This window comes from Helianthus annuus, chromosome 8 (genome assembly GCF_002127325.2).
Source record: "Helianthus annuus cultivar XRQ/B chromosome 8, HanXRQr2.0-SUNRISE, whole genome shotgun sequence".
In the NCBI taxonomy this organism is placed as follows: Eukaryota; Viridiplantae; Streptophyta; class Magnoliopsida; order Asterales; family Asteraceae; genus Helianthus; species Helianthus annuus.
The window spans coordinates 82598077-82611521 of NC_035440.2; the positions used below are offsets into that span (position 1 = coordinate 82598077).

The following is a 13445-nucleotide window of genomic DNA, read 5'->3' on the forward strand; positions in this document are numbered from 1 at the left end:
ATTCGTGTTTAATTGCATTAAATTCGTCTTTAACAGGATTCAAACTCTTAATTTTAAAGGGAGCAATACTCTAACTTCAATGAAGACACCTATTTTATCTTTTTATCTCAACCAAATTTTAAATGTCATCTAACTTTGTTCATGCTATAATTTGTGACATCATTATCCAATGACTTTTATCATGGCTTATAACAACTTTTTAAAAATCCATCTTTATAATATCTTATACTAGGTTATAACCCCGTGTATTACACGGATTGGATAAATAAATTTTATATACCAAATAATAAAACATTATCTTTTTAAAAGCCTCATTTATTGCACGGGTTGAAGAAATGTAATTTTATATATTAAATAATAAAATAAGTTATATCTATAAGAACCATGATTTAAAGTAGGATAAAATTTAATATTAGCTCATTATTCATTTATTTATTTAATTAATCTAAGATAAGTTTGGAAATGATGCGAGAAAATCATAAAATAAATACCTACAATGAACGAATGTCACACGTTAATGTATTGTTATATAGTATAGTATAGATAAAAATTTAGATTGATATAAATAGATTATTTTGTTGTACCAAATTTATTTAACCCATTATTTAAAACTCCGTAAATGTATAAATGATAAATAATATTAGTTAGAGTAAATTACGATTTTGGCCCTTGTGGTTATATCACTTTTACCCTTTTAGTTGTAGCAAAATTTGTTAACGAAGTCTCAATAAATTTAACCCATTATTTAAAACTCCGTAAATGTATAAATGATAAATAATATTAGTTAGAGTAAATTACGATTTTGGCCCTTGTGGTTATATCACTTTTACCATTTTAGCCCCAAAAAGAATTTTTAACATCTAAGCCCCAACGTCTTTTTTTAGTAAAGTAAAAAATCATATTCATAGCCTCGAAAGCTGGCGCATTTGTAACGGTTGTGTCAAAATAGAAAGACTCTTTGTATATTATAGACGTACTTCAATTTGGAATGATTTTCAGTTAGGGTTGGCTTGTAATTTGTATCGTTAAAGTAAAAAAAAAAAAACAACAAACACAAATATGTATAAACATGTTTAAGAAAAGAAATACATACAAATTAAATTAATCTAAAATGTGTTTGATTATTCATTAGAATCATCACAATAGAGTACGTTTCACTTATGTCTTTGATTTTCGGTTGCCCAAAGTAGAGAAGGAGATTAAATAAATAATAAATCTATAAGAAATTAATTTAAATAATATTTAGTAGGATGATTATCTATAATTAATTAGAAAAGATTAAACTAAAATAATACTTATCTATAAAACATGGCCTAATATAATGACAAGTGTCCTCCAAATGGTTTCTTTTATTATATAGTATAGATATAGATATAGATTTTAATATTTTTATTTTTGTATGCTCTTAAATAAATTGTATGATGTACTTTTCCAGCAATTAGATTTCTGAATGGATTTTTCAAAATAACCGAAAACATATAGATATCAATTTGGGTATAGCACCCATGGCATTATAGCCTAGTGGTATCTTGGGGTGGGATAAGGCTTATGACCATTAGGTCATGAGTTCGATTCTCACAAAGGGGGTTATCCCAGATTTATTGGGTTTCCTCCTGAATTGCTGTATAGGCATTATTGCCTAGTGGAGATGGATATAATCGGGTGGTTCTGGTGGCACGATGTAGGAAAAGTATTTCTAATTTTTTTTCATGCGGTTGAATTATAATGATTATTTTTTTATCATCTTTTTTAGTTGCTTAAAGTCGTATTCACACACGAGTGTTGGACTTGTCACTTATGGAACCTTTTTGTGCTACAAACTAGTTGATGTCTCACTCGTGTTACGGGGCGATAACTGAATAATTCTCAATCAATTAAAAAACATTATTATAGTTTTGTTAGGAAAAAAAACTAAAACGATGACAAGACCGTAGTTCTGAGCTCAGGACAAAACTGTAGTTTGTAAGGATTAATGGGTGAGTGTTAGGCAGCTCTTTGACATGGAAAGAAATCAAATCCAGTCAACCAATTAAAAAAACACTTTTATAGTTTTGCTAAAAAAACTAAAACGATAGCAATACTGTAATTTGAACTGAGGGCAAAGTTGTATTTGTTGACTTGGGTAAAATCGTAATTTGGCAAAAGTTAAAGTAATGACAACACTATAAATTTGAACCGGAGACAAAATCGTAATATAACTTTGCACTATGGACAAAATCGTAATTTTAAGCTGGGGACAAAACTATATTTTTAACTTGAACTGGGACAAAATCAAAATTTTGAACTGAATCGCAAAATCGTAATTTTGAATAGGGGGCAAAAGCATACTTTTATTTTGAACCGGGCAAAAACATAATTTTAATCTGAAGGCGAAATCATAATTTTTGACACGGGGCGAAAATGCAAAGTCGTCATTTTTAGTTTGGGGCAAAAAGCAAAAAATTATTTTGAGCTGGGGTCAAAAATGTAATTGTAATATGGGGATAAAATCATAATTTTGAACCGAGGGCAAAATCGTAATTTTGAGCGAGGGACAAAAAGATAATTTTATTTTGAGCTGGGGGTAAAAATGTAATTTTATTTTAAATTAAGGACGAAACCGTAATTTTAAAACGAATATAAAACAATAAAATGGTTGGTCGAATAGGGAAGTGCCACATAGCTGTGTGGCACTATTCCCCTAACTTACTTTTGTATATGTAGGAAAAGTATTTCTAATTTTTTTTCATGCGGTTGAATTATAATGATTATTTTTTTATCATCTTTTTTAGTTGCTTAAAGTCGTATTCACACACGAGTGTTGGACTTGTCACTTATGGAACCTTTTTGTGCTACAAACTAGTTGATGTCTCACCCGTGTTACGGGGCGATAACCGAATAATTCTCAATCAATTAAAAAACATTATTATAGTTTTGTTAGGAAAAAAAACTAAAACGATGACAAGACCGTAGTTCTGAGCTCAGGGCAAAACTGTAGTTTGTAAGGATTAATGGGTGAGTGTTAGGCAGCTCTTTGACATGGAAAGAAATCAAATCCAGTCAACCAATTAAAAAAACACTTTTATAGTTTTGCTAAAAAAACTAAAACGATAGCAATACTGTAATTTGAACTGAGGGCAAAGTTGTATTTGTTGACTTGGGTAAAATCGTAATTTGGCAAAAGTTAAAGTAATGACAACACTATAAATTTGAACCGGAGACAAAATCGTAATATAACTTTGCACTATGGACAAAATCGTAATTTTAAGCTGGGGACAAAACTATATTTTTAACTTGAACTGGGACAAAATCAAAATTTTGAACTGAATCGCAAAATCGTAATTTTGAATAGGGGGCAAAAGCATACTTTTATTTTGAACCGGGCAAAAACATAATTTTAATCTGAAGGCGAAATCATAATTTTTGACACGGGGCGAAAATGCAAAGTCGTCATTTTTAGTTTGGGGCAAAAAGCAAAAATTTATTTTGAGCTGGGGTCAAAAATGTAATTGTAATATGGGGATAAAATCATAATTTTGAACCGAGGGCAAAATCGTAATTTTGAGCGAGGGACAAAAAGATAATTTTATTTTGAGCTGGGGGTAAAAACGTAATTTTATTTTAAATTAAGGACGAAACCGTAATTTTAAAACGAATATAAAACAATAAAATGGTTGGTCGAATAGGGAAGTGCCACGTAGCTGTGTGGCACTATTCCCCTAACTTACTTTTGTATATGTAGGAAATAGGAGTAATTTTATTTTCAAAAAGGAAAATTTTATATTCTATTAAACATATTATATAACCTATGTATAATTATGATACGTCGGTGGTGAATTTCTTTATATTATTTTCAAAACCAGCAAAATGAGTTGATATTTATTTTGGAACCAAGAGTTATACAAGGGATTGTGTAGATTGTAGAAGGCAAACACATGAAGAGATTATGTTGGCATATAATTTGGAAAATTGCAAAGTTTAGTATATTCATTGTTTTTTTTTTGTTGCACTCAAATCACTTATAATATTCACTTTCGTTCTAACAACAATCTCATTTGCATAATCATGATCGATTCACACTTGATTTTTACTCGATTTCTCAATATTATTTTGAGCGTTTGGGCTCCTTTTTTTTATTGTTATAGCAAGTGTCGTTATCGTAACGAATCAAACCAATACCGAGTGAATGTCAGCCGCGAAGCGCGGGGTAATTCCACTAGTTTGATAAAAATTAGAGAAGATTTGGTAATAATCACTACATCTAGACTATGGGGTGTGTTTCTACTTTCTATACTCTATCTATGGAAGCTATATCATTCTAACACGATTTTCACATATGGGAGACATGAAGTTCTTTCCACTTTCGTTGAATGAGACACATTTCTACACCTCCTTGCTCTAAGCCACCAAGCTTCGTCCGACCTCTTCCATGCCACATTTTCCTATCATCTCCTACAGTTGCGAATCCATAAAAAAATTTCAGGGTGTTCCTTTTACTATATTCTTACTATTTTTTTTCTAAATCATATAAGGTTTACACTAAAAATTTTCCATTTTTTTTTTCTAAACCGAGGGAGTTAGGAATCCCCTGGGATCTGCCACTAATCTCCCAGGCAGTGGAACTCTTCATGTCAAAACTATGACGTCATGGCCACGCCAAGGCAGTGATGTGTTCCATCCGTGAGTCCATACCACATCAACCTATGCCATGTTTCCATGCACCACACCTGATAATAGTCTAAACATCTATTATGATTTATGAAGATTATTAAAAATGACAGTATAAGCTTTTTTTTTTAACTTTTTATGGCACATTAAAATGTGTCTAATAAGATTTTCACATTAGGGTTTTGAATAACAAGAGGGGTTTGGTTTGGAATCTAAGAATACGAAGGGAGCGAAAAGCATTCTTAAAAGTCTGGATATAAATTCTATTTACTAAAATTTTAAAAATTTGTTTCATATCACTTGTAACAAAATTTATATCAGTTAACCTCTTTTGACCACTCTTACGATGCAAGACTTTTTTTTACAGGAAAAATGCCTTTAATCACTTTATATGTTTGTTTTGAAATATCAAAATTCGTTAATTTTTCAAATACCTTATTATGGGGAAAAGACTTCCTTTTTTTTTTTTTTTAACAAAAGGTTGCCTTTTAGAACTTCAACGTAAATAAAGGTTAAAATTTGCAAATGATTATTGGAAATGATGGGAAAAGACTCAGGTTCGACTTTTGATCCTACCCGAGTTTTCTACTACAGTGCATTTACTCCAGAGGGTCGGCTCTTGTGGAGGGTGCAACTCCTGTCATGTGGCAGGAGCCTAGAAATTTTTTCGGGGACAGCGTAACGCCCAGGGCCGTCTCCGAGAATGATAAAAAAAATTTGGGCCCCGGGTGAAACAAAAAATTGGTATAATATAAACTCATCAAATATATATCAAGAAACAACAATACGACATGCTAATCATGGGGTTTGAACTCATGACCTCAAGATTATAACCCAAAACATTAACTAATTATCATATAATCATTTTGTTAACAAGAGTCAATCAATTAAGTGAATTGATAGTTCAAAACAGTTTAGGAAATAAAAAATGCATGGGATTAACTGAAAATTGTTTAGAAAATAAAAATGTAAAGGAAAGGTTTAGAACTCATGACCTTTGTTCTCAAATTTAAGTATCTTAACCATTGAACTAGCTTCATTTTTGTTACTAAACTCATTTATTAAACACTTAAGATAACAGTGCTCATTTAAAAATCTTGACCCTAAATTTTTGTTGGGCCCTATAAACCTTTTGGGCCTTGGCGTCTGCCCGGGCTGCCCAGCCCACAAAGCCGGGCCTGGTAACGCCCCTCTCGACTTGGGCCCTATAAACCTTTTGGGCCTTGGCGTCTGCCCGGGCTGCCCAGCCCACAAAGCCAGGCCTGGTAACGCCCCTCTCGACCAGACGTGGGCCCGGTTAAGACAACATAGTCCTGGTAATGAGTGGTGGCGGGCCTGCGTCTTATGGGTGTGAATTAACCGTCTGTTGTGAAGTTCATCTGTCAAAAAAAATAAAAAATAAATAAATAAATAAAGGTTAAAATAATGGTTAAGTAGGAAATAAACCAATTAAATTTCGCTGAATTGATACAATCATATTTTTTACTTTATTTTTTAAAATTTCTTTAACTCATAAACCTTTTTGAATATGGGCTTTATTCTTAATAACTATTGGATTTAATTCTAAACTTTTTTGTAATTGTGTAACAATTTTGGTTTGTAAAAGTAACTAGTTTTATCCCCGCGCGCGTTGCGCCGCGCAGCGGGGATTCCATGTTGGTTCAGTATGAAGAAGAGGGGTTTGTTTAGTTGATGGTTCAATGTGAAGAAAAGGTGTTTAGTTGTTGGTTCAAACGTTGCTACAATAACGTTGTTTAGATGGATATGAGAGCTATATCACAAAGAGAGAAATATCGATGACCAAATCTTTGTCCAGAAAAAAATCTGAACTCTATCGACATTTAAAACTCAATAAGTAAAAATGAATGAATGCTCAAGTTATAAAATTGTGTAAATAAAAGTATGAAACCTTCTCTTAAATGATAATATAGTAATCTGTAAAACGGAGCCTTCTCTTTGATGAAGCCCTACACACAGTTTAAATCAACAAAATCCAAGCAAAAAACTTATGGGTTTTGCACAAATATTATAAAAATGTTAAACAAATCCTAAATCTTTGAACAACCGTGGAATAAAATGTTTGAGGGAAGAAATACCTGAATGAAAGTAGAAGCTTTCTAGCATGAAAGAAGCTCGTTGCAGGTGTTATTTGGGTGGTTACCAGAACCCTGTTAAAACCAGCCCTGCCACCCCTCTACCTTCTCCGGCCACCAAAACTACCAGAAAACACCCTACTTCCGCCGCTCATGCGTTTTCCGGCCACTATTACAGTACTTGTCACATGCTACTGCCACCATAGCTACCCTGATCCCCCTCTCAAACCTCAAAGAACACCATTGACGCCCCTTCCTCGCGTTTCCGGAGACGAAAGCCACCACCGTAAACACCGTCGCCTGCTTCCACTATAGCGCGTCACCCCACCAAAGTCTTTCCTAAAAAGATGTCACCGCTGCCGGTTCTACATCTTGGAATCTGTGGGTAGGAGGCAAGCACGCGCTAAGGTCCAGTTGCCGGCTCCGGATCTCCTTCTCTCATTCTCCCGTATTGCTATCCGGCTCCTTCACACGTTTTTGTCTCTCTCATATCTTTTTTGTAGATGAGAAATACCATCGTCATGAATTTGAAGGAGTAAAATTGATGAGAGGAGGTTGGGAAGGGAGAGAAGAGGACGTGTGTATACAACTATACAACCGTCTAAATTACCAGTAAAAACACTACACGATTTTGTGGCCCTTATGTGGCCCAATGGATATGTGCTACTATTCCTAAGGTATGTTTTTCAATAGTATATATATGTGCTATATATATATATATATATATATATAGGGTAGGGATCCTAAGAGAAGTCCACCCTATTTGAGAAACTTGAGAAACATTCTGGACCACACATTTTCCTAAGCTTTTCGTAATATACACATATGTATAGTTTAAAATTGACTATATACATATATGTATATTGTCAAATCTAGAATTATACACATATGTATATAGTCAATTTTAAAGTATACATATGTGTATATTACGAAAAGCTTATGGAAAATGTGTGGTCCAGAATGCTTCTCAAGTTTCTCAATTAGCCTAGTGCTTCTCACATGATCCTAACCCTATATATATATATATATATATATATTCACTTGTCGCGATTAATGCAATGATATCAAGATATGTGTTAGAATTCAACAATTATAGGCTTAAACACAAATAGTAATATCACAAAATATATCCGCACATTATCGAAATATAAAAAGTTGAGGGTATGTGTGAATGTTCTATTGAAACATAACTCAATCTAAAATCTTAACTAAATGGTGATACCACTCCTTACTGTTGATTTTTTAAAGTTAGGGCATAGATTGCAAAAATCACAATAAAAGAATGATGCTACTCCACAGTCCACACTGATGATAGCATAGATTTGTATCCTCAAAAAACTTGTTTCATTTTCTTATTTAGGGTAAAAGTAATCTTGTCACCCAAAACACAGAAAATCGGAAGCCAAAAGCAAAGCAAAAAAGAAACAACAGAAAACAACGATCGTTCAGAAAGCGAGCCAAAAAAATTACCGGCGAGCAAAGAACATGTCCGAAGAAGGAGAATGTGGCTTGGTGAATCCTCTAATCCGGGGTGGCTCACCATCGACACCACCTTATCCTCAACTACCACACTCGCACGACACCACCAACAACCACCGCCGTTCTTATCCACCTATAACCCATCTGGTACCAGATCTGCCCGCACCCCTTCCATCCCTAATAGACCTTCGGAACTCTCTTCTAGCCCTAGTCGACTATGGCTCGCATCTATTTTACCAAATCCCTTCCCTGTCTCTCTTGATCTTTTTGTTACACCCTACACCGTATCTCACCAACAGCTGGATACGGGTAACACTTGATGGCTGTAATAGAAACAACCATGTGTTCCAATAACAAAGTGCCAGGAAGTCTGGAACTATTCATTTCGTTCTATTATTTATAGATAGTAATATTCACTTGTTGCGTTTAATGCATCTTGATCCACCACAAATGTAGCAACTATATCCAACGGCAATCACCACATGTTATGCAATTATTTTCTTAAGATAATATTTGACCAGTTGATAACATGACATGTTACATTATATTATATAAATACATAAAAACATTTGTAATATTCTTGTACCTATGTAGCTGTGCCTATCTCTAGTGGAATGATCGTACCCGGCTCTAGCTCGATCTCATTAAACTCTTGACCGTTGTATCTCAAACTCTCGATCTCCTCAACGGGCCAATGAAGTAGATGGGTCCTGGTCTTTCTATCGAGTACCACGGTTCTTCCGACATTCTATAACAAAACTCAACAACAGAACATTTGTTATACTTTATTATTTAAAAAAAAGTACAAAGACGAAATTAACATACGAAAATAGTAGCCCATCCTCTAGTGAGACCCTGGTTATGTTTGTCCGATTTGGCAACATAACCCCACGTGATCCGCCTTTTCTTCAACGGGTCGTAAAGACTCTTGGATGCAAAGAATCTTCCGTAATCACATCGATACCCGATACCCACGTCTAGTTCCGGGTTATCGGGAGTCCATTTATCGTTTATTGCATCATAGGTCCCAATTGAATACCAATCCTTACGATGTCCCTCCCAACTTTCTTTAATAACGTGTTTTATACCCGGCCCATACGCGGCGATATCAAGGGCACTATCGTTGGTTAATGACACCGGATAAAAGTCGACAAATTCCCACATATCGGTATTGGGAACTGAATGCAATGGCTCATCCAACAACTTGTAATTCATGAAATCATCGGTATGGTAAACAAATACAAGTCCTGTTTTGTTTTGTTTAGATCCCATGATCATCCTATGTTTTCCATCGGGACCCTTCCAAACAGTTGAGGGGTTCCGATGGTCTTTTAACCCAATCCCTGGTGGAGTGTAAACTGTAAAGGATTGAGTTGCCGTCATATTTAACCCACTCTACACGAAGTGGGTCAGATATGTTGACTGGTACCGCTTTGCATTGAAACTGGGAAAAATTATTAGTGTTTCCCGTGTACAATGCAAAGATTTCACCGTTGGGGAGGACGGTGGTCGACCCTGATAAAACCCCCTCAATATCGTACTATTCGGATGGGCTGAGAGCAACAGGAAGCTCAAACCAGTTGATCAAGTCTTTCGACACGGCGTGACCCCATGACATGTTCTCCCAAACCGATGCATACGGGGTGTGTTGATAGAATAAATGATACCAGCCCATGTGAAACAACAGACCTGCATTTGAGGAATTTGTCAAATAAACTAAATTGGATAATTTAATGTGTAGATTAACGTTTAAATACAAATAAAACTTATTATATCACATAAACAGTTACAATAGTATAATTGTTACAAGAGATTATTTACTTATAAAAATAATTTAAACGCCACTATTTAAAAACACAATAATAAATTTATTTATTCACTTTAAAAGTGCAAAGTAATATTCGAATGATGACATACCATTAGGATTAGGATCTGAAGCAGAGTCCAGCCAAGAATATTATCAATAGCCATGAAATAAACCAAAAAAAAAAAAAACAATTAATATTGAAAAAAAAACACAAATATTTGATGGGGTAATTTTACTATACCATAAATGAAATTTTTCGCGGGTTGAAAATGGAAAGCTGTTCTCTGCCATTTCAAGCGATCAGCTTGCGAGTGTTTCCGGGAATATTTTTCTAGCAATGCTGAATTTGTGGCTAAAACTTGTTGGTTCAGAATGACGAGTAAGATGGATAAAATGAATAACAATGTGATACTGAACGGAGCCCTGATGAAGAGCCGCTTTCGAACCGCAGCTGGTGGTGGTTCGGGGTGGTTCAGTAAGAGATTGTGGGCGTGTCCATGCTCAACGTGACGAAAGGGTTCGGTGGTTTTCATGGTTAAGTGAAGGACTGTGGTTGTGTCACCTCAATTACCAAGTTTAACTGTCGAAATAATGAGGTGCATCATGAATGTGTCATATTTTTAAACTAATTAGTATCTTATTTTTCCTATAACTCTTTAAGAAACTAATTAATATCTTATCAATGTTTTTAAATTATAACTCAATAAGAAACTAATTAATACAATGCAGACCGGATACCATATCAATCACCAGACACGACAAACATACTTTTCTCTTTAGGAACAACAGTTTTGATGAATGTTACATGCATTCCATTAACATGATAGATTGATTTCCAAGAAAAAACAATTTCAAGGAAGCCTAATATTTAGGTTCCCCAATGTGTAAATATGGATCCCTAATGAGGCCACTGTACAATGAAAATAGATTCAAATTGTTTTGAGTATCCATATCCATTTGTTGCAAACCAACTTAAAAAGATCATAAATCAAATCAATCAAGGAATCCACATGAACATTAATTGTAATTAAAACCCAACTTTAAGCAAAAAGCTGACAATCAAACCAACCAAGAAACCCACATGAGTCGGGAAATTAGGTTAAGAATGAATTTAAGGTACCTGTAAGTGAAAGTGAAGCCCTCCGGGGACACCAAAGAGAACGACTTTCTTGCCGGCGACAAGATAGTGTACGGAGCCTTATAGCATATGATCATTCTCATCGACATTGGGCATCGTTGAACGGCGGTGACGGCTGACATTTCTTGGTAGAGGCAATCGTGGGTTTCTGCTGCAAGAAGAAAACGATTAGATCGCCGCTGTCATCATGGGTTACGGCGGAACCCTAAACTGGTCGGAACTCCCCACTACCACATCTGATCGCTTGAATCTTCACCGGAAAGCCCTAGAGTCAACAACTTCGGTTCTATTTGTGGGAGACGAGGACGCGTCGAAGGCCGGTTGCCGGGGACTCACCGGCTCCCGGATCTCTGTTTCTCTCTCTCTCTGTCACTGCTCAGGTCGCGGTGTCGTTCTCTTTCTTTGTCTCTGTATTTTGCTGTTGAGAAAAGGGAAATTAAAGTGGAAAAAAAAAGACAAAAAGAGGGCTCGAACCGGCGCTGTTTAATAAGAAACCAAACATACCAACCACTTTACCAAATGGCAACAACACAATTCTAATTAAGAAACAAATGTATATATACAATAACATTGATGGCTGGAGTTACTATTCATAAGGTTTCTTTTTTAATATATGTATAATATATGTATAATGTATAATTACTGTCCCTTAAAAAAGATATATAGATAGTTACACTGATGTGAAATAATCATTAAAAAATTGAAGCACTTTATAGTTCTTTTTTAGCTACTCTTGATGGTTGGGATCTTAGGTGTCACAGGTGAATTGAACACGACACTAGAAGACTAAGGGGTTGTTTGGTAGCCTCTTAATGACCATTCAGATGCTACCTCTTAATGGTTTAAAACCTCTGAATGAATAAGAGGTAACCTCAAGTCTGAATGGTTAAGAGGTAACCTCTGAATGGTACATCATCACATGTAACATTCTTCTACCTTCTCATTGGTAAAATTCTTAATGGTTCTATCAAAAGGTAGCCTCTTAATGACCATTCAGAGGCTACCAAACAGCCCCTAAAGGGACTAAGACAAGATTTTAACAAATGGGTGATGGAGAATGTAAATCACTTTTAGAGCATGCACATCTCAATATCTACTAGGGATTGCAATAGGTCGGGTATTGGTAATTCCATACCCATACCCGGTTATAAAATCGTGTCCCATACCTGACCCAATACCTGTCGGGTATTTGTCAGGTAATTACCCGTCGGGGAATGGATAAACCCGCGGATGTCGGGTATACTCATTAGTTTGTTAAAAAATATACGTTAAGGTTTTCAAATACATTTTTTTACTATTATAATTATTCTATAATTTTATTATACAACAGCTATTATAAATTGAAAACGTACATTACATACATAATGGTTTTATCATAAATTAATAATAACTTTATAATAGTTATACACCTATTTATATATACTTCACAACTAACAAAATATAAATACAATCAAATACATATACTAAAAGAAATTTTTTTTTTTCACATTATAAACATACTAAAATAAATCACTAATAGATAAGGGTTAATAGAAAATAAAAATATAAATTAAAAAATCCGGATATATATGATTGGGTATGTAATTCGGGTAAACAGTTAAGTGGTTTCGGGTAATCGGGTTGGGTATCACCTAATCCCATACCCGACTCATACCCGCGAAAATTTTTAAACTAATCCCATACCCGGCCCAATATCCGTCGGGTATCGGTATACCCGTCCCATTTGTGTCGAGTTTCGAGTATACCCGTCGGGCTTGGGTATTTTTGTCATTCCTATTATCTACAGTAATCTACCCATGTAATTGATATATGATAAAAAGTAAACTTAATGAACAATAGTTTATTTTTTAAATTAAAATTAGAATTAGAATTTATCATTAATTTATAGTAATATCATTAAGAGATGAGTAAATGGTATCGGGTATAGGTACCGGTCTTAAATTTATCAAACTGGTGTATTTTTAGTACCGGTTCTGCACAGGTATTCACCGGTTTATACCCTCAAATACCGGTGTCGTACCAGTACCGACCGGTACCGAACCGTACCATACTAGGTATATTCGGTACCGGTACCCACTTTTGGGGATTTCGGTAACGGTATTTTAGGTACCGGTTGGTACCGAGCTCATCAAATCCTGTAGCAACGCAGCAATGCAAGTAATTGCACCGTTTAGATTACTTTGCATACACACAGTAAGTAAACTGTATTTCGTTTGAATGAGGTTTTATATACACAACAACTTATTTTGCTTTCTTTTTTGTCTTTTTCTGTAATGAATGA

At 34.8% G+C, this 13445-nt stretch overlaps 1 protein-coding gene across 1 annotated transcript; it reads right to left on the reverse strand.

The window, feature by feature from the left end:
* Positions 1 to 8696: 8696 nt before the first annotated feature.
* LOC110873197 (beta-fructofuranosidase, soluble isoenzyme I) lies at positions 8697 to 11600 on the reverse strand. The gene is given in 6 exon segments (XM_035976655.1): positions 8697 to 8967; positions 9045 to 9575; positions 9577 to 9908; positions 10137 to 10151; positions 10268 to 10606; positions 11147 to 11600. Coding segments are annotated over 5 exon segments (1332 nt in total). The 5' UTR covers positions 10560 to 10606; positions 11147 to 11600; the 3' UTR covers positions 8697 to 8805.
* Between the last annotated feature and the right edge of the window lie 1845 nt (positions 11601 to 13445).